Source organism: Macaca thibetana, chromosome 13, assembly GCF_024542745.1.
Source record: "Macaca thibetana thibetana isolate TM-01 chromosome 13, ASM2454274v1, whole genome shotgun sequence".
Taxonomy (NCBI): Eukaryota; Metazoa; Chordata; class Mammalia; order Primates; family Cercopithecidae; genus Macaca; species Macaca thibetana.
Window position 1 is genome coordinate 38,844,608 of NC_065590.1, and position 27,919 is coordinate 38,872,526.

The following is a 27,919-nucleotide window of genomic DNA, read 5'->3' on the forward strand; positions in this document are numbered from 1 at the left end:
TATGCCTGATGCTCATGGTCTCACTCTAGCCGTGCAACTCCGAGCTCAAGCATTTTATAATCTCTAATATGTATGTGTGCGAAAGGCAGTGGGTAAAGGCAATAAAGAAATTTGTGCTGTTGTGAAGGAACATTCTGTGCGATCGCCAGAGCGCATCTGGCATTATCTAGAGATAACTACAGCCAACTTCCTAGGGTATCTGGGGCAGAATACGGAAAGCGGGAGGGACAAATTGCCCATGTTTGGAGTCTGGTTTCCAGGTTAGTGTTTTGGGGGGCTTTGGGTGTGGCGGTTGTCAGAACTGAAATCGGCTGCACCATGTCGGCCTTCGAGAAGCCTCAGATCATCGCCCATATCCAGAAGGGCTTCAACTACACGGTGTTTGACTGTAAATGGGTGCCCTGCAGCGCCAAATTTGTGACCATGGGCAACTTCGCACGGGGCACCGGCGTCATTCAGCTGTACGAGATCCAGCACGGGGACCTGAAGCTGCTTCGAGAGGTGGGTGCCGGGTCCACGATCCGGACTGCCGTTGGGGGCGAGTGCGGATCCTGGGGTCTGCATTCCTCTTTGCCAGAGCCTTCGTCCAGCGTCCCCCAAAGCATGGCTTGAGCCGCGCGAGACCAGAGAAGCTGACCGCCGACTGAGGAATGTTTCCCATTTAAAACCTCTTTCTCATCCGCGGGGTAGTTCCTCCGCGCCCAACCCTCCTGCCACCCCGAGTGCAGTCCAGCCAAAGCGGGCGCCAGGATGCCTGCAGTGTGGTTGGAAGAGGCAACCTAACACATTCGGCAGGTATCAATTGAGTGCCTGGTATTCCTAGGCATGTGAATGGCAATGTCCCCGATCTCATGGAGTTTGTTTTCTAGTGGGAGAGATACTCAGTTCAATAATCAAAGCAACGATACATAAGTACAAACCGAGATGAGTCGTCTCACACAAAGGAACACGGTTACGGTTCAGTGAGAGTGAAAACAGGTTTGGGATGAGTGAAAACAGATTTTGGTATGTGCGGGAGCTAACTAGGCCAAACTAGGAGTAAAGGACACGGTTTCCAGGGCTTCTGCACATGCAGAAGCTCAGTGATGGGAAGAAGTTTATCCTCTTAAGAAACTAGAGGGATAAGCAGGAACCAGACATTGCAAGATCTGTAGGACATTCAAAGGAATTTATGCCTTTTTTCTAAGAAAAACGGGACACGATTGAAAGGATTTAAGCAGGGTGTGGAAAGATTAGGTTTACAACTTTTTGTTTTTGTTTTTTTTTGAAGATTACTAGTGAAAGAATTAGAGAATAATGATAGTAACTAGCATTTTGTAGCTGTTTATAGTTTTTAAAAAGTCTTGATTTCGGTTACCTGAAAAAAAAAAGATCAGTCGTAGTCAGATCAGAGTTGTAATAGACTACAAGTGCAGGGTAGGTTAAGAACTCTGGGGATCAAAATCTATGGAGAAAATCGGCTTGAAGGAGGTAGGGATTAAACTGGTAGATAAAGGATGCATACAATTTGGACTGTTACGCCTAGAATAAAAAGTATGTAAGACCCCATTCCGCTTTAAATTTCCCTGAATGACAAACATGAAACATGGCTTATTCTTTTCTACCTTTCCTTATATTGTTCATCACTTAGCTTCCAGTAACCAGTGGCTTTTTTTTTTTTTTTTTTGGAGACAGGGTCTCAATCTGTCACCCAGCCCGGAGTGCTGTGGTGCAAACACAGCTCACTGTCACTGCAACCTTCGCCTTCTCAGCTCAAGGAATCCTCCCACCCCAGCCTCCCAAGTAGCTAGGACTACAGGTGTGTGCCACCACACCTAATTATTTTGTACTTTTTTTTTTTTTTTGGTAGAGATTGGCTTTTGCCATGCTGCCCAGGCTGGTCTCCGACTCCTGGGCTCAAGCAGTCTGCCTGCCTCGGCCTCCCATAATACTGGGATTACAGGCGTGAGCCACCAAGCCTGGCTACCGGTTGCTATTCTAATGTCCAGTTCAGATTATCTAATGTATGATGCCCTTCCTGATTTCTATACAAAGGAAAATTTCTTTACATTGCATTTTGGGTTGTTTTTGTTTTTTGTTGTTGTTGTTTAGAGATGGCGTAGCTCTGTCCCAGTCTGGAGTGCAGTGGTACTGTCATAGCTCATTGCAGCCTGGAACTCCTGGGCTCAAACCATCCTCCCGCCTCTGCCTCCCAAAGTGCTGGATCAGGTGTGAACCACCATTAAAAAAAAAAGGCATTTAAAGGATTTATTCCTTTTTCTTTTCTCTTTCTTTTTCTTTTTCTTTTTTTTTTTTAAGACGGAGTCTTGCTCTGTCACCCAAGCTTGAGTGCAGTGGCGTGATCTTGGCTCACTGCAACCTCTGCCTCCCAGGTTCAAGTGATTCTCCTGCCTCAGCCTCCCTAGTAGCTGGGATTACAGGCGCCTGCCACCATGCCCAGCTAATTGTTTTGTATTTTTAGTGGAGATGGGGTTTCACCATGTTGGTCAGGCTGGTCTCGAACTCTGACCTCAGGTGATCCACTCAGCTCGGCCTCCCAAAGTGCTGGGATTACAGAGATGAGCCATCGCGCCTGGCCATTTATTCCTTTTTCAAAGAAAAATGGGACATGATTGTTTTTCTTTTTTCTTTTTTCTTTTTTTTGAGAGAGGGTCTCACTCTTGCCTAGGATGGAGTGCAGTGGCAGAATCAGGGCTCAGACTTGTGACTTTTTAAAATAAGAACAGGCCTGGTGCAGTGGCTAACGCCTGCAATCTCAACACTTTGAGAGGCAGAGGGGTGGATTGCTTGAGCCCAGGAATTCAAGACCAACCTGGGCAACATGGCGAAACCCTGTCTCTACTTTTTGTATAAAAAAGAATACAAAAATTAGCTGGGCATAGTGATGCGAGCTTGTAGTCCCAGCTACTTGGGAGGCTGTGGTGGGAGGATCTCTTGAGCCCAGGAGGTCAAGGCTACCATGTTCGCACCACTGCACTCCGCCCTGGGTGACAGAGAGAGACTCTGTCTCAAAAAATAATAAAATGAAAATATATGATTTGTACGTATTTCAAAACTACACTTACTCCATCAAGTGGAATAGAGTACTTTGTCTTTCGTAGCGACTCTGGGGAGTTTCAGCAAATTTTAAAAAGATAATTTTCTTTTGCAGGAAAAGTAATATGTATTCATGATAGAACATTTAGAAAATAGGAAAATGAAGAAAATATCACCCATAATCTCAATGCCAGGAATAACTACTAAGTGTATTTTCACCTGGATCCTTTAGATCTTTTTTTCTACCATGAATTAGATCTGAGAACACACTATTTCAAGGTACTGTGTTTAACAAGGACCAAAGATATTTAAAAGTTGAGTCCTTTCTTCTAAAGAGCCTACTGTCTGTCCAAAAAGAGGGTACAACTAATACAGAAATACCTTTTAGAACTTACAGTGGGCCAGGTGTGGTGCTCACGCCTGTAATCCCAGCACTAAGGGAGGCTGAGGCGGGTGGATCACAAGGTCAGGAGAGCGAGACCATCCTGGCCAACATGGTGAAACCCCATCTCTACTAAAAATACAAAAATTAGCTAGGTGTGGTGGTGCGTGCCTGTAATCCCAGCTACTCAGGAGGCTGAGGCATGAGAATCACTTGAACCCGGGAGGCGGAAGTTGCAGTGAGCCGAGATCCGCCGTTGCACTCCAGCCTGGCAACAGAGGAAGACTCTGTCTAAAAACCAAACCAAAACAAAAAAGAACTTACATTGTATTTGGCTGCTCTGGTGCAATGGAAAAAAGATTAAAAATATAGGTTAAATATTGTTCCAGTAACTCCCACTCCTTACTGTGCATCAGGATCATTTGAGTGCATTTTGTGGCTTGTGTGTATGTGTGTGTGTTTTAAAACATTTGTGCCTTGGTCCCACCCCTAGAAATTCTGACGCAGTGGTACGTCTTTATTGCATCTAAATAAGGTTTAGAAATCAGAATTTTTTAAAACTTCTGCGAGGTGATTCTAATGAGTCCCAGGGCTGAGAACCATTGAACTAGATGGGTCACTTATTATAATATTAGGAAACAGACTTGATTTGTCATTGTAGAGCTACCCCTAAGTCATGTGCTCCAAAGCTCATGCATCTTTCTTTTTTTTTTTTTAAATTTATCACTGACTTGGAGCTTGCAAAGCGCGTGCATCTAAGAAAAAAAGATGTAAAGGAAGCATATCAGTCTTTGTCGAAGTCTTCTTTATCTTAGTTGTAAAAGGATAGATAAGGAATGGAGGGCAGGGCCTCCATGTTCCGTTGAGCAGTTTTTTGCACCACACAAAGGTGTCTGGCTGAGTGCTCAAATGGGAGTTATACGCTCTTTTTCTTTCATTAAGGCTTACATGTGTGAGGCTTCATCAGCCTCTAAAGGGCAACTTTTTTCTAATTGGCACAAAGATACCATATGGACTAGGGATGGCCCTGAAAAATGGAATCACAGTTGTAGATGTTTATATTAAAAAAAAAGCAATAAGCTAATAAAATTCTGCTTTTTTAGTCCCTGTGCTACTGAATTTACTGCTTGTTAGCATTTGGTTGGCTAGATCTTTTAATGTTAATTAAGTATTGCCAGGATGTGGAGGAGGAAGTACTGACAAGCTGTACTAGACCCACCCACATGCAGAACAAAAATAGCTCACACAGAAATTATTGATCTTGAGCTTCTTTAATCATTTTAACTTCTTATTATAGCGAGAAAACGAACAGCTAGGTCAATTATGACCATCATTGATGGCCATTTTCAGTATCATATAGCAAAAATTGTTAGTATATACAGATTTTCTTTGTTGAACAATTTTTGCAAGATAGAACTTTTTTTTTTTTTTTTTTTGCCAGTTAGTTTTCTAGCAAGAAAAATTTTGATTTACCACTAACTTATTTTCATCTTTTCTTTTCCGTAGATAAACTATCTATCGGGGCAAAGAGGGAACCCTTTTGTGAACTATGAAAAATTAGCTTCACCTTTGTCCTGTTAATTTAGCTATTATTATTATTTCCATAAATGTCTGAGGAAAGAGGAAATATGCCTACTTTGTAAGTCCGTTTGCCAACAGAGCTCAGCCCTTCTGAGCAAAGTGCAGTCCTCAGTGCACACAATTGATCAGTTTTAATACGTTTAATATGTTCAAGATGTACAATTTGAGTTTAATTTGGTTCTTACACAACAGACCACTAGTGTCTATAAATATCTTTGTGTTTCTTTAATATAAGAAAAGAACAAAGAACATGAGGGAAGCATAATATCTTATATTTATATCTTGTAAAGACATGAATGAAGGTAAAAACCAAAGGACAGAGATCTGAAAGTAGGTTTAATTCATGCCATTGTACCATTTACCTCAGCAATCAAGATTGGAACATTCCTTTGATACTTCCAATAGCTCTCAGGTTTACAGAATGAGGACTCCAATAATAAAATGTTTATTTAATCGATTTGCATATAAACCTGGAGGCAGCCTAGTTTAAGAAAAAGCCTGGGTTCTACCTGGCTCTTGGGACCTTAGGCAAGTCACTCAGTCCTCTGAACCTGTTTTGTCATCTTGAAAGTGGTGTTCTGAACACTTAGTTTGCAGTGTTCTATATATTAGAAAAGGGATGGTCTAGACTGGAAGAATATCTAAAACGTATCTGATATGTAGGTAATAGATGGACGCTATTTTCATGATTGCATGTCAATGACACCAGAAACTGAACAGTTTGTCAGAACCCTGGCACGTGAAAGTATGGTAGGAGAAAAGAGAGAACAAAGAAAGTGAACTCCAGCCCTGGTTTGTCTGTCCCTAGTCTCAGGGCTGAGAGATTCATGGATGGTCACTTATACCTTCATTCAACAAATGTTGAGTGCCTGCTATGCGTTAAAAAAATTAGGCAAGGCTCTGCTCTCATGGTGCTCACATTTTAGAAAGGGGGACATAATTGCGTGAATAAAATATTTTTGTGCAGGTGTCAAAGAATCTGTACATTGCAGTGCTGTTTTTGGAACACCATAAAATATTGGAGTAGTCAGTTCCATCTTTGCACAGGGAAAAGATTTTCAGCAGAAAAATCTGACTCTCTCTATATATAGATATTCTGATTTTTACATAGCAAGTAACCACACAGTTTTTAAGTCTTCACTTCCAAGGTTTTTTATTTTTATTTATTTGTTTTATTTTATTTTATTTATTTTTTGAAACGGAATCTCTCTCTGTCGCCCAGGCTGGAGAGTGGTGGTGCGCTCTTGGCTTACTGCAACCTCCGCCCTCTGGGTTCAAGCAGTTCTCCTGCCTCAGCCTCCCCAGTAGCTGGGATTACAGGTGTCCACCACCACGCCTGGCGAATTTTTGTATTTTTAGTAGAGATGGGGTTTCGCCATTTTGGCCAGGCTGGTCTTGAACTCCTGACCTCAAGTGATCCATCCTCCTTGGCCTCCCAAAGTGCTGAGATTACAGGCATGAGCCATTGCGCATGGTCCAAGTTTTTTTAACTGGTGTTCATTTGCTAGTATTTTCTACCAGGCAAGCTAAGAAAATTATTTTTTTTTAAACTTTAAAATTTGAAAAAAACACATCCATCAGCTTTTGTTCTTGGCGAATTTTCTAATTAATGTATTATGTTAGTAACAGAAGATCAGTGTGTTCCAGGAGTATAGGTTGAGATTCTCTAGTCTACAGAGTCTAAAAGTGAAAGTTAAGTAAAAGAATAACAGGGAGGAAAGTTTTTGCTTCCAGTTTTGTATTACCAACCGTAAAATTTTAGAAGACTGTAGGGACCAAAGAGTGTAGGTTAGTTTTTACCTCTTCCATGGCCTAGGAAGCACAGAAACCCTCATCAGAGGTTTCAGGGGATAGCAGTGGAATTCTGGGAAGCAGAATGCTTTAGCTGGTTGGGGGGAAGAAAATGGGTGACCAGTCTTCCCAGTGCTTCTCTGAGAAAAATGTTCCCAGAGAATTGGGTCAATAGATGATGCAAGCTCTCCACAGCTTCTAATCCCCTGTCTCCTGGAACCACATTGCTGTGCATCAGGACTACCAGCTTCTTACCTCAGACGGTCTGCTTCCACCCTCTGCCTCAGAACATGGAAGCCATTATCAATGACTTAGAGCTGCCAAGACCCAGGTTCATTGTGAGACCAAGGGGAGGGAGAGGTGGATAGCTGTTTCATCAGTTGGTGTAGGTTGGAACTCTGAATTAATTTCACCATAGAAATCATGCCCTAATAGTGATTAAGTGCTTTAGCACTATTTTACATATATGTGTGTATATATATATATATGTGTGTATATATATATATATATTTTTTTTTTTTTTTGAGACAGAGTCTTGCTCTGTTGCCCAGGCTGGACTGCAGTGGCGCGATCTCACTGCAAGCTCTGCCTCCTGGGTTCACGCCATTCTCCTGCCTCAGCCTCCTGTGTAGCTGGGACTGCAGGCGCCCGCCACTGCACCCGGCTAGTTTTTTGTATTTTTAGTAGAGACGGGTTTTCACCATGTTAGCCAGGATGGTCTCGATCTCCTGACCTCGTGATCCGCCCGCTTCGGCCTCCCAAAGTGCTGGGATTACAGGCGTGAGCCACCACGCCTGGCCAGCACTATTAATATATTTTTAGGTACTTTGAGGAGAAGGGAAAGGTGAGGAAAACATAAATTGGAGTTAGAAACTGTGTGTGTTGTTAAGTTGACAAAATTTTGATCCTCTGTGTTGCCCCATTTTAAGATACTCTTTTTCATAAAATTGGGGGAAAATGGGAATAAACGAGTATTAATTTTCTGGTGCAGTGAATAACTGATGCCATCTCAGACCACTTGTGCATTAAAAAGAGAAACATTCCGTGGTTCTGTGCTTCTCATCAATAGGGTCTTTTACAGACGTTACCGTAGATGACTGATTTCATTTACTAGACAATTCTGAGGAGGGTATGAATGCTTTTAGACTTGGCCATAGTAACTCCAATTTATCCAGATCACAAATAGTAGGAAAGTTCAACAGTCTGGGAGTTTCCAAAGCCCTATGCCATGTAATGGTATCTTCTGAATCAGAGAAAAAAGTTGTTATAGTTTGTGTTAAGTGACTTTTATTTTATTCGTGGAAATTGGTATGTATACCTATATGGAAATGCCTGGATAAACACTGAAAGTGGCAGGGAAATTATTTTTAAAATTATTTGAAACAGGCCAACCTGGGAGGCATGAAAACTGAAGAGTTACAAGGGGAGATGTCCTGGAAACTGGAGAACCCTGCAAAAGGAATAAAGTTTATCTAGATGTATTGTGTGAAACAAATCAAACGACAGTGTACTGTGATTTGCCTTGTATTGAAACAAACGCGTGTGTGTTTGTAAATACGTAGAAGATCTAGAAGGATGGGGATTACTTCTGGAAAGTGTTAAAGGGACTCACTTTTTCCTTCCATCCTTTTGTTTTGTTTGAATTTTTATAGGGAGCAGGTATTACTTTTATAAACATTAAGAATTTTAAAATGTAAAAATTGTTAGAGACCAAGAGGGATAGTTTTGCCCCATTGAGGCTGACAGTCAATGGGAAGTGTTATATGGCAAGAGTGTGGTGTGGGACAGACATCAGTGGCCTCATCTAATTCCAGATTGCAGAGATCTCAGGAGCCAAGGCAGCAGGAAAAGCAGTTAGACTGTAGGAGGAACTTTAGTGACCTGGGCAGGTAGAGTTGGCGGCGGGAGACGCCGTGGAGAAATCAGAAACATCAGGAAGTAAAAGAAGGTGAATGGAAGACCCAGGGAGGTGTAGGAGTAGTATAATGAATATGTATATTTTGGAGGAACCAGATGGGAACTGATATTTGAGTTGTTAGCTTTTTGAGGCACTGGCCAATCTCATTCATCTTTGTATCCTTTTTTGCCTAGTTCAGTGACTTGCATGTGGTAGCAACCATTAAATGTTGAATGTTGTATGAGTGGGCGAATCTCTAAAGCCATATGCTTTGGTCTCCTTTTATGACAGGAGAGTATTGTATTAGATCCTTTCCAAGGACCTTTTTGGCTACATAGTCTTCTTCACCTGATTTCCATAAGCCCCATACTTTAAATAATATATTTGTATATGATTGTTTTACTAATGTGATTATATATGATACTTGGAGCAGTAGCCTTTTAAAGTAAAGAAACCTCAAAAGATTGGCTGATCCATACCAATAGTAGTGGCTTGATACACACGGGTTTATAAATCTCTCTGCATTGAAAAGGCCCCAGAGAAAGTGGGACATAAACATCTTTAGTTTATAGGGTTCTGCAGGGAAAACTATAAGAGAAATGTAACATTTTTGTTCCCATAACCATCTGGAAAGATAATATCTTCATTATGTTCTCATTTCTGTTGAGGATCTTAAAGAATATCACATGAAATGCTGAAACTTTCATATCTGCAATAGAGATTGCAGAGCTGTCAGCATTTGAATGTCTCATTAGTGAGAGGAGAGGAAAGGCAAATTAACACTTTTTCTTTTTGACAGTTACATACTTTAAAGAAAAATGACTAAAGGAAAAAGTATATGATTATTTTCATCAGAAGATGTTTTAATTGCCTTTTATATTGTCTTATTTAAATGCCATAATAGAGCCGTAAATATGATATTAATAGATTATAAATATCTGCTTACATAAATAATATATCCTGTCTTCCTCCTTTCTATCAAGATTGAAAAGGCCAAACCTATTAAATGTGGAACATTTGGTGCAACATCTTTACAGCAGAGATATTTAGCTACTGGAGATTTTGGTGGAAACCTTCATATATGGTAAGATGATTTAGTCAGTATTCAGACAGATGAGACAGGCAATTTATTTGATAGTTTCATTACTCTTTCTCTGAAAGAGAGAATTTTAATTTTAAAATCTTTCTTTATATGTTCCATTTTAACTATAAAAATATGAGAATTTTCTCTTAATACATATTTCTAGATTTAATATTCAAAATCCATTTAAAAATACTAACCTATTTTTCTTTAGATATTTTGGATAATATTATCAATGCTTATTTTCACACACACTGTTTGGTGCTAGCATTTAATGCCATGTATTTGTAAATAAAGGTCTATTCCCCCTCCAACTTTAAAAATACAGTATATAAAAATGCACATGAATAACATTGAAAAAGTAGGTATTAATTATTTATATTTCAGCAATAGATTTAGCACTGCAGAATGTTTGTTTTTTCAAGCTTTAACATCTAAGCACAACTTTTTAGAAGCATATCTGTTGAACAAATCAAAATAAACTTGTTTTGAATGGGCAAAATCACAATTCTGCCAAATGCCTTTTTCATATTTTACCTAGAGTTGTTTCTTATTTAGAGTGGAATGAATTGAAATTCCTTTTTAATTACTTTGCAGGAAAATCTATTATTGTAATCATTTATAGTATACAGCAGTGTTCTAAAATATTATGGAGAAAGTTCTAGAGTGTTCTAGAAAAACTCTCTTTCCTGCATCATGTTTTCTAACATGACCTTTCTTGAGTCTCAGAACCTGCTACTTTATAATTACATTACTTTAACATATTTATCTGTCTTAGAATCATAACATTAAACAAAATGAAACTATTTTAATTTCTCCTTGCTTTAACTCCTTAATAATTAAATTAGCATGTATTCGTTAGTTCTTAGATGCTTTGTCATATGCTTTGAGAGATACTGGGAGAGGGGCAAGTTTGAATGCTATTTTAAAAAATAAATATATTTCAACACAAGAGTATTCAAAATATTAAATAGTACCATTGACCATCTTTCTAATATAGTTTCCTAGTATAGTACAGATATTACCAACTTACTTTCATTGATAAATCTTATAATTTCATGTTAAAAAATAATGTTTTAAAGTCTATAAAGTAGTAAAACAGTCATTTCAAGTAGAACCACAATCTTGTTTAATCTCTTGATTAGTTCATAATGATGGTAAATGTAATTTCTAAACTAGGTTGAAATATCTCAAAAAATTTTTCTTGTTTTTGAGATGTAGTCTCGCTCTGTTGCCTAGGCTGGAGCGTAGTGATGCGATCTCGGCTCACTGCAACGTCCACCTCCCGGGTTCAAGTGATTCTCCTGCCTCAGCCTCCCGAGTAGCTAGGATTACAGGTACCCACCACCACACCTGACAATTTTTTGCGTTTTTAGTAGAGACAGGGTTTTGCCATGTTGGCCAGGCTGGTCTCAAACTCCTGACCTCAGGTGATCTACTCACCTTGGCCTCCCAAAGTCATGGGATTACAGGCATGAACCACTGTACCTGGCCACAAATTTTTTATTAGTAAGGTTTTACTAATAAATCTTGGCCCAATAATAAATTGGGAGTATATTTCATGAATAGCCACATTCATTTTAAATATCCGTAAGTTATTGAAAACTAAATTATTAAGAGAAATATAAATAGAAGTTCCAGTAGAAAAGCAAAAGAAGGGAAGAAATGGAGATGGGCAAGAAAAGGAATGTGTGAGGATCACCTAGTCAAGCCATTCATTGCCCAGTAGTGCAACTGTGGTAATCAATACTTTCCTGAATGCCTTTCTGTGAATTGACCTATTAGACGAACTTCAGCCTGTCTTTCAGTAATACATATTGTTGTACGATGACACACTGAAAAATATGTCAGTAGATGAAAATCAGTGTGGACTTCAGTGGGAAAATAGTACCTTATAAAGGAAGAAATGTGTACAAAGTAAACACTACTCATATTTTATCCTTTAAAAAGGTCATAAGATCCAACTACTGAGGCCTACTTTGGAAGAATTCTAATGAGTATGATGATTTAGTAAGGCCAGCTAATGGTGTCCATCTTCTGTTCACTTCGCATATTTTTGTAACAGCCACTAAAACCCAGAATTGAAAAAAATTGTCCTGAGAGCCAGGTCCTCAGATACATGGTGGTTTTTTCTTTTCTTTTCTTTTTCTTTTTTTTTTTTTTTTCCTGAAACAGGGTCTTGCTCTGTCACCCAGGCAGGAGGGCAGTGGCATGATCTCAGCTCACTGCAGCCTTGACCTCCCTGAGCTTTACTGTATATTTGAAGCAGTATTTTTTCAGACTTCAGTGTACCACAGTCATTGTTTTGGGGACCCATCTGAGATCCTGATTCCTTATGTTTGAGGAGAAGCCCTTGAATCCACGTTTATCAACAAGCATACCTGGTAATTCATCTGTAGGGGTCTTGGAGAGATCGTCTTTGAACACTACGTATAGGAGCTCAGGATTGGAATTTCAAGTTGAATGATGACAGTTCTCATTGGGGACTTGAAAGAAGCTAAATGGAGAGAAAATTTCAGAAGTGTAAATAAATGTATAAACCATCTTCATAGCAAAACCTTAATTTCTATACAAAAAAAAAAAATCTAACTGTAATATGTATTTTTGAATTTCAGTAGCAGACTTAAATGTTTGGGACATGTGGTGTAAAAAGCTGTGTTTGTTGTTTAGGAATTTAGAAGCTCCAGAGATGCCAGTATATTCTGTAAAGGGCCATAAAGAAATTATAAATGCCATAGATGGCGTAGGTGGACTAGGAATTGGAGAAGGAGCACCTGAAATTGTGACCGGCAGCCGAGATGGTGAGTCCATGTATTCTATGTATTTTGTTTATTTATTTTAATGGAAATCTCTATGCAGCAGTACGTCCTCTCTGAGTAAAAATCCCCTTCAGTTACCTTGACTCCCTAAATCTAACAGTCTTGCTGCTACTTTTTTAACAGGCAAGTTTGATTGCTTCTCTCTTGATTGTTTCAGACTTTTGGGTATTTGGAGATAGATTCATAGCACTTCTTACCACTATTTTAGTGTTGAGCTGGTTCAGCTACTAACAATGATGGTTTCCTCTGAACCCTGAAGGATTTAAAATGTCTTTACAGGCTTTTGAGGCAGCTGACGATATAATGTGGGTGGCAGCTTTTCATTTTCTTTTTTTAAAAGGCAGAATTAGTACTTGTGAAAATTGTCATATTGACAGCTGGTTGAAAACTGAAGTTCTGTGATCCATCCACTGGAGAGTTCCAAAGGCACCAGCTCAGCTCTTCCACCCTGCAGTGACCAACAAGGAAGGGCCAGGTCTTTTGGTGTCCAAAGTGGTACTGCATGACTTTAATAGAGTCAGAAATGTTTTTGCTTCACGCGGGGTACACGAGAAATTTGGTACCTATTATAATTGATTTGCCTAGTTGTTTGATGACTGCTCAAGACCATGAGGAAATTGCTTTAAAAGAAAAGTGCGATATAATTTTCTGATAGGTACTCAAGAGCAGCTGTGTTTTGGAAATCACTTATTTTTTTTTACTCATAAAAGCAATATTGAGTATAGAGGGAAAAAATAATATTCAGTCTACCACACTACCACAACCATTAAATTTTTCTTTTTCTTTTAGGTCTTATATATAATTTTGCATAGTTATAAGTGTGAATATGAATTTGTATCTTAGAAACTTTTTTCATTTAATGTTTTGTCATATGCACATATTGCTGTTTCCACAGTTATCATTTTAATGACTATATAATATTCCATCATATGGCCATACTTAACCATTCCCCTATAAGCCTTAAGTTTGCTTTTTTTGTTGTCTTATGACAGTGGCTTAAAAATAATGAGTAAATGAGTATTGTCATATGTGTAACTCTTTTGGAATAAACATATTTTATTTTATGATTTTTAAAAAAATGTATTGGGCCAGGTACAGTCGTTCATGCCTATAATCCCACAACTTTGGGAGGCCGAAGCGGACGGATAACTTGAGACCAGGAGTTTGAGACCAGTGTGGGCAATGTAGCGAAACCCTGTCTCTACTGAAATACAAAAATTAGCCAGTGTGGTGGCACACATCTGTAATCCCAGCTACTCAGGAGGCTGAGGCACAAGTTTTGCTTGAACCTGGCAGTGGGAGGTTGAAGTGAGCTGAGATCGCACCACTGCACTCTAGCCTGGGCAACAGAGTGGGACTCCGTCTCAAAAAAAAAAAAAAAAAAAAGTTTAAAATTTACTGACAAGCGTTCCAAAGTACTTATTTATAGTCAGCTACAGTAGATGAGGTAGATTTCAAGTCTACCCTGTTAGCGTTGATTTTCTTTTTTTCTATCTTATTTTGTAAACAAAATGGTATTCCTTTCCAATTTGTGTTTTTTTCTATATTTACTAGTTAATTTTGTTTTATGAATACTCTGTGTTCTTTGCTCATTTATCTTTTGCAAACTTACTATAAATCTTATCAATGTGTATAAATCCGGTAGAGAAAGATAATCTCTTATCTCTATATATGGGTTTTTTGTTTTGTTTTGTTTTGTTTTTAAAACAGGCTTTTGCTGAGTGCAGTGGCTCATCTCTGTAATCCCAGCACTTGGGAGGCTGAGGTGGGAAGATCACTCGAAACCAGCTTGGGCAACATAGGCAGATGCCATCTTTACAAAAACTTTAAAAATTAGCCAGGCATGGTGGTATAGTCCCAGCTACTTGGGAGGCTGAGGTAGGAGGATCACTTGGACCCAGGAGGTCGAGGCTGCAGTGAACCATGATCGCATGACTGCACTCCATCCTGGGTGACAGAGCAAGACCCTGTCTCTAAATAAATAAATATTAAAGTCAAGCAGCCTCTTAATGATCTTTATTTTATCCCTGGAGGTAAATCTAATGTTGTACCTCCACCTTTCCTGGTTATTTTCCTTTTAAGGATTTTTTTTTTTGCCCTTTTCTTATTCTCTCTCAGGTACTTGCCTTTTAGCCATTTTATTACATGCATTTGCATTTCTTGTAGGTAGTGACACTATTTTAGTAAGTAGTCCCATAACATGAATTAAAACGAGGGGGTTGAAATTAAATTGAGGATTTGTTAGTTTTATTTAACATTTTCCTCTTCACTATTGCCACAGGAAAATTAAACTTAATTGTATATGAAATAGTATTCTAGACCAGGCACAGTGGCTCATGCCTGTAATCTCAGCACTTTGGGAGGCCGAGGCAGGTGGATCACCTGAGGTCAGGAGTTTGAGACCAGCCTGGCCAACATGGCAAAACCCCATCTCTACTAAAAAAATACAAAATTTAGCTGGGCATGGTGGTGGGCGCCTGTAGTCCCAGCTACTCGGGAGACTGAGGATAGAGAATCGCTTGCACCTGGGAGGCGGAGGTTGCAGTGAGCCAAGATCATGCCATTGCACTCCTGGGTGACAGAGTGAGACTCCATCTCAAAAAAAAGAAAAGAAATAGTATTCTAGAACTCACAACATAAGAAACCATTAATTCAAAATTAGAGTGTATTCATGCTGATGGTTAAATGGGTAGTAAGGAAAAAAGTAAAAATGAAAACAACACTGGTATTTTCTCTAATAAATAACACATTTGTTTTAGGCTCATGATTTGAATTATGTAACATTCACATTTGCCTTGTCAGTCATCACTTGTAGATAACTTAGGAACACTTGTTGGCTTTTCTGTGTGTCTATTAATTTGGAAACCAAGCCAGATAGTCACATATGGGTGATATCTCTGATATTAAATAAAACTTACCCAATTAGAAGTCAGAACAATGTGGATATTTTCAGATGTCATAACATCTGTCATATTGCCATGTACATAGGAAGCCATAGAAGAACAATGTAGAAAAGAAACATGATCATTCACTTTTGAATTTTTGCCAACTTACTTTTATGCATGGCAGGAACTGTGAAGGTATGGGACCCAAGGCAAAAAGATGATCCTGTTGCTAATATGGAACCTGTACAAGGAGAAAACAAGAGAGACTGTTGGACTGTGGCATTTGGTAAATTATTGAAGAATTCTTGCATTTGAATTATCAGATGGTAAAAAGCACGATCCTGCAAGAAATTTCACACTAGTCTCTTTATAGTCTGTTTTGTGGATTATTTACTGAGGCAAATATACATGGTGGTTAATGTCAGCCTCTGGATCCTGGATTTGAATTCTCACCTGCAATAAGTATATTGGCTGTGTGGCCTGGAGCAAGTTACCAAAGTTATCTGTTCCTTGGTTGTTGCATTTATAAAATGGAATTAATAATAGAATTTACTTAGTTGTGTCGTCATGAAGATTCAATGAGTTAATTACATGTAAAGTGCTGAGAATTGTGCTTATTAATATGTGTTTCTGTTTAATTAGATAATAGTGACCTAATTTAAAATCAGACACCATTAAAGGCTATAAACCAAGCCTCAGATGCAAACGGTAACCTAACAAATCATACATTACACTGTGTACAGAGTATGTTTATTTTCCAGAAAATAGTTTGCCATTGCAAAGTTATTTCTTATAAATTTTGATAACTTTGTTCCTTTATTAATTTACTTAAAATGAATATTGATTTTGTAAGACTAATTGACATTTGCCCTTTGATATGGTTTGGATCTATGTCCCCACCAAATCTCATGTCGAATTGTAATCCCCAGTGTTGGAGGTAGGGCCTCATGGGAGGAGATTAATGGGGGCAGAGTTCTCATGAATGGTTTAACACATCCTCCCGTATACTTTAAATCACCTCTAGATTACTTATAATACCTAATATGATGTAAATGTTGCGTCAATCATTGTTGTATTGTTTAGGGAATAATGACAAGCCCAAGAAGTCTGTACATTTTTAGTGTAGATGTGAATTTTTTTCCAAATATTTTCAATCCATGGTTGGTTGCCTATAGATGCAGAACCCATGGATAGGGAGGGCTGATGGTAGAAGAGAATAATAGTAGGAATATCCTTAGAGATGGCTCAGGACAATGGCCAGAGGTGTTAGGATGGCCTGAAGATCATTCTAAGTTTTTGACGGTTTTTGCAAGGAGGAGATGAAATCTGAGCTTTAGGACAATGAACTAATGGTATTTAGCAGGAGTGATGGGTGGCACAGAGAATATGAGTTCAAGAGCTCTTTGCAGTATTCCAGGGAAGACCTAAGTTACAAGCACTGAGAAGGGAGCAGAGTGGATGATTTGGAAGATAATATTATGCAGAATACATAGAATTGGGGAATTTTTTTGGATATGAAGAACAAAGAAAAGGATTATGTCCAAGATGACTGAGTTTTCAGGCTGATTGTGGGGTGAATGATGTTATTATACAAGGAGTGGGATAATTTGTAAAGGAAAATGGTAAGGTCATTTTGGGACATCATGAGTTTAAGATGATGGCGTACCATCTAGGTGGGGCCCACAGTGGAAACGCAGGGCTGGAGTTTATGAGAAAAACGAAGTTAGAGGCAGTAGAGAACGAAAGCTTGGGGACAGGATGCCCAGAGAGCCTAGCACAGTGACAGGGGCCTCCTTCTCACTTAACACTCTTTCCTCAGCAAGCGGTACTTGGAAAAAAATCCTTGAATTCCAGGAGGATGAGTTTAACTACAGATTATAAACTTACTTCAGGTATGATCATCCACACTACTAAAAATATGTTACAGTGTGCTACAGCTTATTTTCAGATTTCCTTGTAAAGATGGGATCACACCAGAACAGCATTTTTCAAGATAAATTAGTTTTAAAATTTCTGTTTACGTTCAAATATAGTTACTGCCAAGAAAGCAACAGAAGTATAACTCTGTTTATTCTCCGAGACCCCTTTGTGTTTGACTTATAGTTGGCCTGCTAGCCTTTGCAGATATAGTATAAAGCTTTTTTTTTTTTTTTTTTTTTTTTTTGAGACAGAGTCTTGCTCTGTCGCCCAGGCTAGAGTGCAGTGGTGGGATCTCGGCTCACTGCAACCTCCGCCTCCCAGGTTCACGCCGTTCTCCTGCCTTAGCATCCCGAGCAGCTGGGACTACAGGCGCCCGCCATCACGCCCAGCTAACTTTTTTTTTTTAAAGTAGAGATGGGGTTTCACTGTGTTAGCCAGGATGGTCTCCATCTCCTATAAAGCATTTTCTTTAAATTGAATTCAATAAACGTTTTCACATATCCTTTCAGTATGGAATTACAGTGAATGAGCTTATATTAGTCCGTTTTGCATTGAATTTCTTTATTGCTATAAAGGAATACCTGAAACTGGGTAGTTTATAAAGAAAAGAGGTTTATTTGGCTCATGGTTCTGCAAGAGTATACAAGAAGCATGGTGCCAGTATCTGCTTCTGGTGAGACCTCGGAAGTGTCTGCTCATGGCAGAAGGCAAAAGGGGAGCAGGCGTGTCACATGGCAAGAGAGGGAGCAAGAGAGAGGGGAGGAGGGAGGCGCCAGACTCTTGAACAACCAGACCTCTCATGAACTAGAAGAGTGAAAACTCATTACCACAAAGACTGCACTGAGCCATTCACGAGGGATCCAGCCCCATGACCCAGCACCTCCCATCAGGCCCCACCTCCGACATTGAGGATCTTACATCAGCATGAGATTTGGGGGGACAAATATCCAAACTCTTATGAGAGATTTAAACAAACCAAAAAACTAATGGAAACCACATTAATAATCTTGATGTCCTGTCAGGATTGATAAGGTGGGATTCTATCCAGTGTGATTTTTAAAATCTGATTTAGTATAAGCTATATGTATAGTTTCATAAGATTTTTTTAAGCAACCTTTATAAGAATGCATTTATAAGGATGTGAAATGTTGTATTTTGATTTCCAGGCAATGCTTATAATCAAGAAGAACGTGTTGTTTGTGCTGGTTATGACAATGGGGATATCAAACTATTTGATCTCAGAAATATGGCATTACGGTGGGAGACAAACATCAAAAATGGGGTAAAGTATATTCTGATGCTTTTTGGTTTCTCTGCGCATGTTTCCATTCACCTCTGAATTACTACAAAAGGAAGACACCTCTAGTAACTCATCTCAGTCAACCCCTCTGCCAATGGTTCTTAACTTTTTGGGGCCAAACTCGTTTGAGAATCTAATGAAAATCCTGAATCCTCTCTTCAGAAAATGAGCTCACACCCACATGTGGTATGTACAATGTTGGGAGAGTCACCAGCCCCTTCAGCCTGTCTGCAGACCGCTGTGGCCCATGTAGTAAGATTTCAAAATAAGCAAGTAAAAGGCCTTTTTATGCCAATACAAAAAGCCTGAAACAGTAGTCACCTCCCCAGCTCAGATTTTTGGTTCCTCAGTTGTACACCTTTAGCAAAGAATGTGGTTTCCTCCTGTTTTCTACTGTCAGCCTTTACTTAACTGTTAAATAACATAAAAAGTTAAATAATGATTCCCCAAAGGCATTCACTGAGCATGGGAACCCAAGATAGTTTTGTTGATCTTACTAATGGAAAAAAAAAATGGTTTTTTCTTTTTTTTTTGAGATGGAGTCTTGCTCTGTTGCCTAGGCTAGAGTGCAGTGGCGCGATCTTGGCTCACTGCAAGCTCTGCCTCCCAGGTTCACGCCATTCTCCTGCCTCAGCCTCCCAAGTAGCTGAGACTACAGGTGCCTGTCACCACGCCTGGCTAATTTTTCATATTTTTTAGTAGAAATGGGGTTTCATCGTGTTAGCCAGGATGGTCTCAATCTCCTGACCTCGTGATCCGCCCTCCTCAGCCTCCCAAAGTGCTGGGATTACAGGTGTGAGCCACCATGCCTGGCCAAAAAAAAAGAATTTTTTTTTGAGATGGAGTCTTACTCTGTCACCCAGGCTAGAGTGCAAGGGCGTGATATCAGCTCACTGTAACCTCCGCCTCCCAGGTTCAAGCGATTCTCCTGCCTCAGCCTCCCAAGTAGCTGGGACTACAGGCACACGCCACCATGCCCAGCTAATTTTTGTATTTTTAGTAGAGACAGGGTTTCACCATGTTGGCCAGGCTGGTCTTGATCTCCTGACCTCATGATCCACCTGCCTTGGCTTCCCAACGTGTTAGGATTACAGGCATGAGCCACCACGCCCGGCTGGAAAAAAATTTTTATGGTAAAAGTTAAAAGAGAAAATGATTGTTGGAGTGCTTTCACATTATCTGACCATTTTAAAGCTGTTTTACTTAGTTTAAGAGAGCCTCCTGAGTTAATACTGGTGAGACTACCAATAATAAATATTCTCTGTTTACAGGTATGTAGCTTGGAGTTTGACAGAAAAGACATAAGTATGAATAAGTTAGTAGCCACATCTCTGGAAGGAAAGTTCCATGTTTTTGACATGAGAACACAGCATCCAACCAAAGGTTTTGCCTCTGTTTCAGAAAAGGTAAATATGAGGGAAATGTCTTTATATGAAGAAGAATGATAGCTTGGCTTAGACTGATAAGTAGAATTAGTCACCAAGGTTTCTTCCAGGTCTTTATGTGAGGGGAGCTATTTTTGATATATTCCTGTGAGATCTTGACAAGTTTTTCTGTGCAAAGAGTACTTCCCCAAAGTTTATCAACTTTAGACTTCTTGATTATAATAAAGATCTCAGTTAGGTAGGAATCTTATTTTGTAGTTTAGGAGCAATTAGAAGAAACCTAGCTGATAATAGGAATTTGATCAACAAAACCCATCCTCGTGTTTCCTAATAAATATATAATACTTGTGCTAATACCTGGTTATATATTTTTCAAAATATAACTATATGTACATGATGTCATTACATTTTATTTTATATTCCAGTTTGCTATATTAAATGAAATTATTGAAAGCACTGAGTACTGTGATTATAGTAGATGTTCAAAAATATTTTATTTACTTACTTAACTTTGCCTTGCATTTGAGGTAGCTGAGAGGGAAATATGGTATTACAGCATTAGACCAATAGATGAGGAAAGCAGGGCAAAAGAAAAACACTGGTTTAAAAAAAGGATAGTTTCTGGACTGGGGGGATTACAGAAAATTCATGCAAAAAGGTCCTGTCATTCACAAGAAATGGATTGGAAATGTGATTTGAGCTTCCTAAAGTATAAAAGGAAAGAAATACCAATTACGGATTCCTTGTTTCCGTAAGATTAAAATATACAAGTTGCTCATGAAGTAAGAATTTACTTCCTTGCTTCTCTCTCTCCTGTGGATTCAGTTAGGATTTCTTGAACCTTCCTATTTTGTTTCATTATTATTATTGTATGTAAATTATTGTCACTGCCTTATGAAAACAAAATTCTTAACAAGATAATTATAAAGTATTGGTTTGCTTTTGTCATTTCAGAATATATTAAATATCTATCAACAACATAGATCACTTTACTAAACTGTTACATGTATAATTTGCAACACATATATCATTATCTATAAATAATAGTGTCATCTCCAATTTTTTATTTTGTTTGTTTGGCTTTTTTTTTTTTTCTTTTTTTTTTTTGGAGACAGAATCTTGCCCTCTTACCCAGGCTGGTGTGCAGTGGCATGATGATGGCTCACTGCAGTCCTGGGCTCAAGTGATCCTCCTGCCTCAGCCTCCCAAGTTGCTGGGAGTATAGGCACACGCCACCGCATCTGGCTAATTAGAAATTTTTTTTTTTCATAGAGACAGAGTCTTGCTGTGTTGCCCAGTCTGGACTTGAAACCTGACCTCAAGTGATCCACCTCAGCCTCCCAAAGTGCTGAGATTATAGGCGTGAGCCACTATACCTGGCCCAGTTTTTTAAACTTGTATTTAGTTAACCCAGTAATTGCTAAATCTGCCAAATAGATGACTCTGGTATATTTTAAGAGGTCATTTCCCCTCTTGCTTTTTGTGTTTTTCTCAACTTCCTGAAGAAGAAGAGAAGTTTAAGCTACAAAATAAAATGTTTCAACAGCTTGAACCTAATCACTGGGAGACCGTTACACACTTAAAATATGTGTTTTGAGATATGAGTCTTTATCAGCTAATGGTAATTCTCCCAAAAGACTATTGAAATCAAAGGTCAAGACTAATCACTCACTAAAATGTGGTGTTCCACAATAGCCAGCCCCACTGCTTCTATAAAGCAGCATTCATTCATTCCCTCCCACCTCCTTCTCTCCCTCCCTCTGTCTCTCTCTCTCCCCTAAATTCCCCCCAGTTAATGCAGTATTGCCAGGATGGATTTACGGGTTGCTATTGAGGTGCTAACAAACTGTTAACCTTCCAGCTGCTGGTTTTTAGTCTTTAGTCTAATGTGAATGATAAAGACCTTAGCTTATTATGACCATAAACATTGTCTATAAGTCCTCGTGGTCCGTATTTTGAAGACTGGACAGGTCAATGGCAATACATTGAAAATGAGGCTCTGGGAGCTGTTAGTTAAAATTCAGTCTATAAATTTTAGTTAAAATTCAGTCTATAAGAACGCTATACTTATTGCTGAGTTTTGCTGTGAACTTCAAACTGTTCTCAGAACCAAAGTGCATTTTTAAAAATTCAGTCCACATTTTTTGTATATATAAACAAAAGTATATATTTTTATATTTTGAGTGTTTTCCCCCTCAGAATGAACTAGAGGTATTTACATATGTAAAATCTATGCATAATGTATTTGGTACTGTAAACTTAAATGGACTTTAAATTTAATACCTGTCTTTTTAAAAATGCAGTAGAACTTTGTTTCATAAAGCAATAAAGAAAAATGATGCTTTTTCTAATTTCTTATGTGCTCCTATAAATCTCTGTAGCCATTATAAAGAAGCGTGCCAGAAAATAACCTTAATTACTTTTATAACCGTTGAAATTATAGTAGTAAAAGTTCTTTATTTGCAGAGTTTCTCTTCCTGGGCACCATTTAGCATATAAACCAGTTGTGTGCCTCTTGTTCTGTTTAGGCTCATAAATCTACTGTGTGGCAGGTCCGACACCTGCCGCAGAACAGGGAGCTCTTCCTGACAGCTGGAGGCGCCGGCGGCCTTCACCTCTGGAAGTAGTAAGTCTGCCAGTGCACACTGCTCCTTTTAAAGTTACCTGTGGGTGTAAAGTAGGATTAGATTGAACTTTTTTGTCTTTTTTTTTTCCCTGCTTTGACTTAGTTCATTTTGATATGATTTAAAATTTCATGGTATTACATAACTTGTTTTCTAAGCATTTTGTATGAATACACTTTACATTTAGTAAAGTGTACACTAATCTTCTTTTGATACATTAAGTCTATTTATAATTTTAGTTGTGTCTTCTAAGTATGTAAAAGTTGGCCCAAGACTTTATTTATTTTTATTTTTTTTTTTTGAGATGGAGTCTCGCTCTGTTGCCCAGGCTGGAGTGCAGTGGCCGGATCTCAGCTCACTGCAAGCTCCACCTCCCGGGTTCACACCATTCTCCTGCCTCAGCCTCCCGAGTAACTGGGACTACAGGCGCCCGCCACCTCCCCCGGCTAGTTTTTTTGTATTTTTTAGTAGAGACGGGGTTTCACCGTGTTAGCCAGGATGGTCTCGATCTCCTGACCTCGTGATCCGCCTGTCTCGGCCTCCCAAAGTGCTGGGATTACAGGCTTGAGCCACCGCGCCCGGCCGGCCCAAGACTTTTATCAGATATTATCTTGAAGTGATTAGAACACTCACTGCCTCTAAGAGATGGGGAAAGGGTTCCTTGCCTAAATTTAGATAACATCATTGTGATAGACCCCAACAGAGCCTGAGGCTCCTGACTGGTCTTCAGGAAAGACCTTATCACTGAGTTTGCTTTCTGCATATCTAGGCTGGGTGAGTTACGGTGAATGCTTTACTGTGCATGCTACTCTCTGAATCCCAAGGGCGCTAACATCGTAGATACTAGATCATTTAAAAGGTCTGATATACTTGCTCAGGGTTGGCCTGTGAAAAGGAGAAAAAGCAAAACAAAACAAAAATTAAAGATCTGATAAAAATTGTGAGTTAATGGTATTTCTGAATACTTTATTAGCTAAGCAATATGTACTTGGAGGGGAAAAATTATATCTTTCTTAAACATCACTTGGAAAAAATAGCAAGCCTATAAATGAAGGATCTTTCGAAAATAAAGTTTCATTAATAATGTAAGAAGAAAAACACCATCCTCAATATATCTGGGACTTTCACATTTATAAAATTCTTCTCTATTAGCTCCTTTGAGAAGCTGGAAGGGGTTCTGAAAAACAGGGCTACAGTTGGAAAGTACTTGTTTAAGTACTGTGTGCAGGGATACCGCTGACAAAAAACCAGAGTGAATGCTTTATTTTATATTTTCTGACAGAGTCTTGCTCTGTTGCCCAGGCTGGAGTGCAGTGGCATGATCTCATCTCACCGCAGCCTCCACCTCCAGGTTCAAGGGCTTCTCCTGCCTCAGTCTCCCGATTAGCTGGGATTACAGGTGCCCACTACCATGCCCAGCTAATTTTTATATTTTTAGTAGAGACGGGTTTCACCATGTTGGCCAGGCTGGTCCCGAACTCCTGACCTCAGGTGATCCACCCGCCTCGGCCTCCCAAAGTACTGGGATTACAGGCATGAGCCACCGTGCCTGGCCAGGGTGAACGCTTTAGATCAAAACAGTATGGTTATGGCAAAACTGTGTCTCTACGAAAAATACAAGAATTAGCTGGGCGTGGTGGCACACGTCTGTAATCCCAGCTACTTGGGAGGCTGAGGCACGAGAGTTGCCTGAATCTGGGAGGTGGAGGTCTCAATGAGTCGAGATCACACCACTGCACTCCAGCCTGGGAGACAGAGTGAGACAGAGCAACAGAGACTTTTTCTGTCTCAAAAAACAAGCAAACAGTATGGTTTCTGTGAGTGAAAAGCAGAGGAAAAGTTTGAGGCGTTCTGGGAGAATGTGGGGTAGACCGATCACTTGCTACTTTCCCTTCTTCTAGCACCTTTGCCCGTTGTTCTTCCCTGATTCTTCCACCCCGGTCTCCTCCCCATGTTATGCTCTGCCAGTCCCCTTAGTGAAGCCATGTGGTGGCACGTCACTATTTTACTTGGTGACCAAATCTTTAGGCTGCTTACTTGAAGAAATAGCTGCAGTTTTCTTTGTAATCCACACGTGGATTTGTATTCCATAAGACACACAAACACTTTTGCAGCTGGAAGTTTTTACTACAGTGGATTTCGTTCTGTCGGTAAAGTTAGGTCTGTATGCAAATTTGAAGTTTAGTGCAATGTAAACTTTACACTTAACCAGAACAGATGTGCAGTCTAATCTTCAAATCGGTTTGGAGTTTTACTGTCAAGTATTGTACCAGCAAAGGGAATTGGTTTAAGTACAATGATATTTAGCTTTATTTTCATTTGCCAGTCTGTCTTGGTAGTAATGCAATTAAATTGTAAATATTTATTGGCCGCTGAACCAACAGTTCCTAGAAGAAATCATCTAGTTATTTATGACTTGTTTTTTGAATAACTTCAACATGCTGTTTTTTTTTTTTTTGAGTATTATTTGAATCACATACACATATTCTTTTAAAACTTCAACAGGTAATATGGAAGGTTTTAAAAAATCTTTATGTTATCTTTTGAATACTAAATAACTGCAGCCTTTGCCAAGAGATACGTGAAAGACGTCTGTATTTAAACCGTGTATTCATCTGAATGTTTTATTTCTTTTCATCAAAATGATTTGTAGGGTTTGAGAGGAAGAGAAAATAGTAGATCATCTACCTGTAGATTCTTCTTCCATTTCCATTTTGCTTCTGATTGGCTTTGTGCTTCTTACGTTCTTGGCCTTTGCCAGCATTTATGAAATAAAGATGCTGTCATAATTGATACTAGTAGGTTTTAAACGGCCGTCTGAGGAGTGACGCTTCTGTATTTTATCAGGAGCACATCTCCACTGGGGGGGAGTGTTTTCTTTCCCCTTTTCCAGTCTAGACCAGATGGGATTTATGGCTTTAACCTTCTGCTTCTCTTACCATATCAATTTATATTTTCAGCTGAAAAAAATCAAATGTTCTCAGAACCACTTTTTTCTTGTTGGAAACAATTACATTTAGGTCTAACATCTCCACTCTGTGACGCCTTCCCATAGAAGTGGTATGCAAAAGGTCCTTAGGCTTGGGTCTGTGTAATGGAGCTTGGGGGTTAGCAGCTGGCATGTTTTTCATTCTGGAAGTGTTTAGATGAAGTTCTGCAAATGTTACTCACAGCCATTGCCTTTGCACATTGTTTGCCTGTGATATCCAGCAATCTAAATCTGGAGGAAAATTACAATCAATCAAAGATTATCAAAAGCACCAAGTAAATGTATTAAAGAATCCTAGATCAACCTAGAACTTTCATATTAAAAGAGAAAACATAGATAAATGTTGAACAGAAATGACTTTTAGAAGTTTTTAGTAGAGCTAAAAACCCTTTTTATGACATGTTTTGAGGATAGGATTGAGGTTGAAATTATCTCTTTATTTGCAAACAACTCAGTATTAGAAAGATTCTGTAAGTATTTATTAATATCAGTAACCAACTGAGAAATAGAGTCATTGAAGTGTATGTGTAGAAATAAAATGGTGAAAGCTAAGATTTATGCGCTCTTACTTTGATCTTGTTTTCAGTGAATACCCTATTCAGCGGTCAAAGAAAGATTCTGAGGGAATAGAAATGGGAGTCGCAGGTTCTGTAAGCCTTCTGCAGAATGTTACGTTGTCCACCCAGCCCATTTCAAGTTTGGACTGGAGTCCAGATAAAAGGGGTCTTTGCGTCTGTAGTTCATTTGACCAAACGGTGAGAGTACTAATCGTTACGAAACTCCATAAAATTTGACTTCAAGACTTTGGACTCACAGAATTTAAGATAGGTTCTGGAATCCTCTGACCCTCATTGAACAAAGCTGGATTTGGCTGATGACAAAAGCCCCCAGACACAAGCCCCTGGGCCAGCCTCCAGCCTCTCCTGGGGCGTGTTTGCCGACTTGCTTGCTGCTGCGCGTGGATATCAGAAGCACCGAGTAAACTGTCTCCAGGGCCAGTGCTTTTCTTCTCCCTTCCATTTCTAAGTCAATAGTTGTCTATAATTAAACATATTTCAGATTTGTTCTGTGTCCGTGAAGTTCCATATTTTATCTTTATGCTTGTGTTATGTTTTAGTGTCTATAATGTTGTGGTGGGAATCATTTCATTTGGTTTAAAAGAGTTTGCCTTGGAAAAACGGAATTAACCTTCAGAAATACATTTTGAGAGATTTCAGTGTCAGTAAGTTTCTGGACATAATATTATTGTATAAAATATCAAAATGGTGGGCCAGGCATGGTAGCTCACGCCTGTAATTCCAGCACTTTGGGAGGCTTAGGCGGGCGAATCACGAGGTCAGTAATTCGAGACCAGCCTGGCCAACATGATGAAACCCTATCTCTACTAAAAATACAAAAAATTAGCTGGGCGTAGTGGCGGGCGCCCTGTAATCCCAGCTACTCCGGGAGGTGGAGGTTGCAGTGAGCCGAGATCGCACCACTGCACTCCAGCCCTGGCGACAGAGTGAGACTCTGTCTTAAAAAAATATCTCTCTCTCTCTCTCTCTCTCTCTCTCTCTCTCTCAAAATGGCACGGTTGGTCTAGATTTGGGTAACTATTTTCAGCAATTTAATTCATAAAACAAAATGCTATGATTTATAAAGCTCTTTTTTACTTAAAATACAGGAATTGAATTGGTGAGACTTTTGGTTATTGACTGTGGTAAGTGGTGGTGAAATGTACAAGATTGTAGGGGTTTTGTAGTCTTATTTTTGGTCATACTTTAAAAATGCATTTTATGAATAAACTTGTTTTTGACATCTACGGAAGCTTTGATTCTGTTACCTTAACAGTAGTAATAAAGTTAACATTGTCACATCATTTTGCTTTATAAATGCTTAATTAGTAGTTAATTCACTTTGTTTCTTTAATGTTCACCTTATCTTTAAGCCTTTGGAATTATTGACTTTATCACACTTTCATTAAGCCTACCCTCCCCCGCCTCCATTGAAGAGAATGCAGCCACCTAAAACATTCATAATATGTGAAATATATGTGATTTCAGGGGATCATGGAGAGTCACTTATTTGAAATATTAAGAAAATTAAGGTTTTTTTTTTTTTTTTTTTTAGTTTCCCAGTGTTTTATAGAATAATGCTGTGGATATAATTATGAAGATAAAAATTAAATTGAACTTTAAAAAACCTTATATCTGCAGGTTTTTTTTTTAATTTGCAATAAAAAAAGGA

General features: G+C 39.0%; 2 protein-coding genes across 2 annotated transcripts in view; both read left to right on the top strand.

Moving 5' to 3' along the window:
* The window catches only part of C1D (C1D nuclear receptor corepressor), a 377,915-nt gene that overhangs the window by 261,385 nt on the left and 88,611 nt on the right, over positions 1-27,919 (top strand). The gene's annotated exons all lie outside the window — the stretch shown is intronic.
* Positions 195-27,773, top strand: DNAAF10 (dynein axonemal assembly factor 10). Its single transcript, XM_050754493.1, has 8 exons — positions 195-501; positions 9,671-9,771; positions 12,439-12,569; positions 15,657-15,758; positions 18,559-18,674; positions 19,964-20,098; positions 22,606-22,703; positions 26,277-27,773. The coding sequence occupies exons 1-8, from the start codon at positions 319-321 to the stop codon at positions 26,482-26,484; spliced, it is 1,074 nt and encodes a 357-aa protein (XP_050610450.1). The 5' UTR covers positions 195-318; the 3' UTR covers positions 26,485-27,773.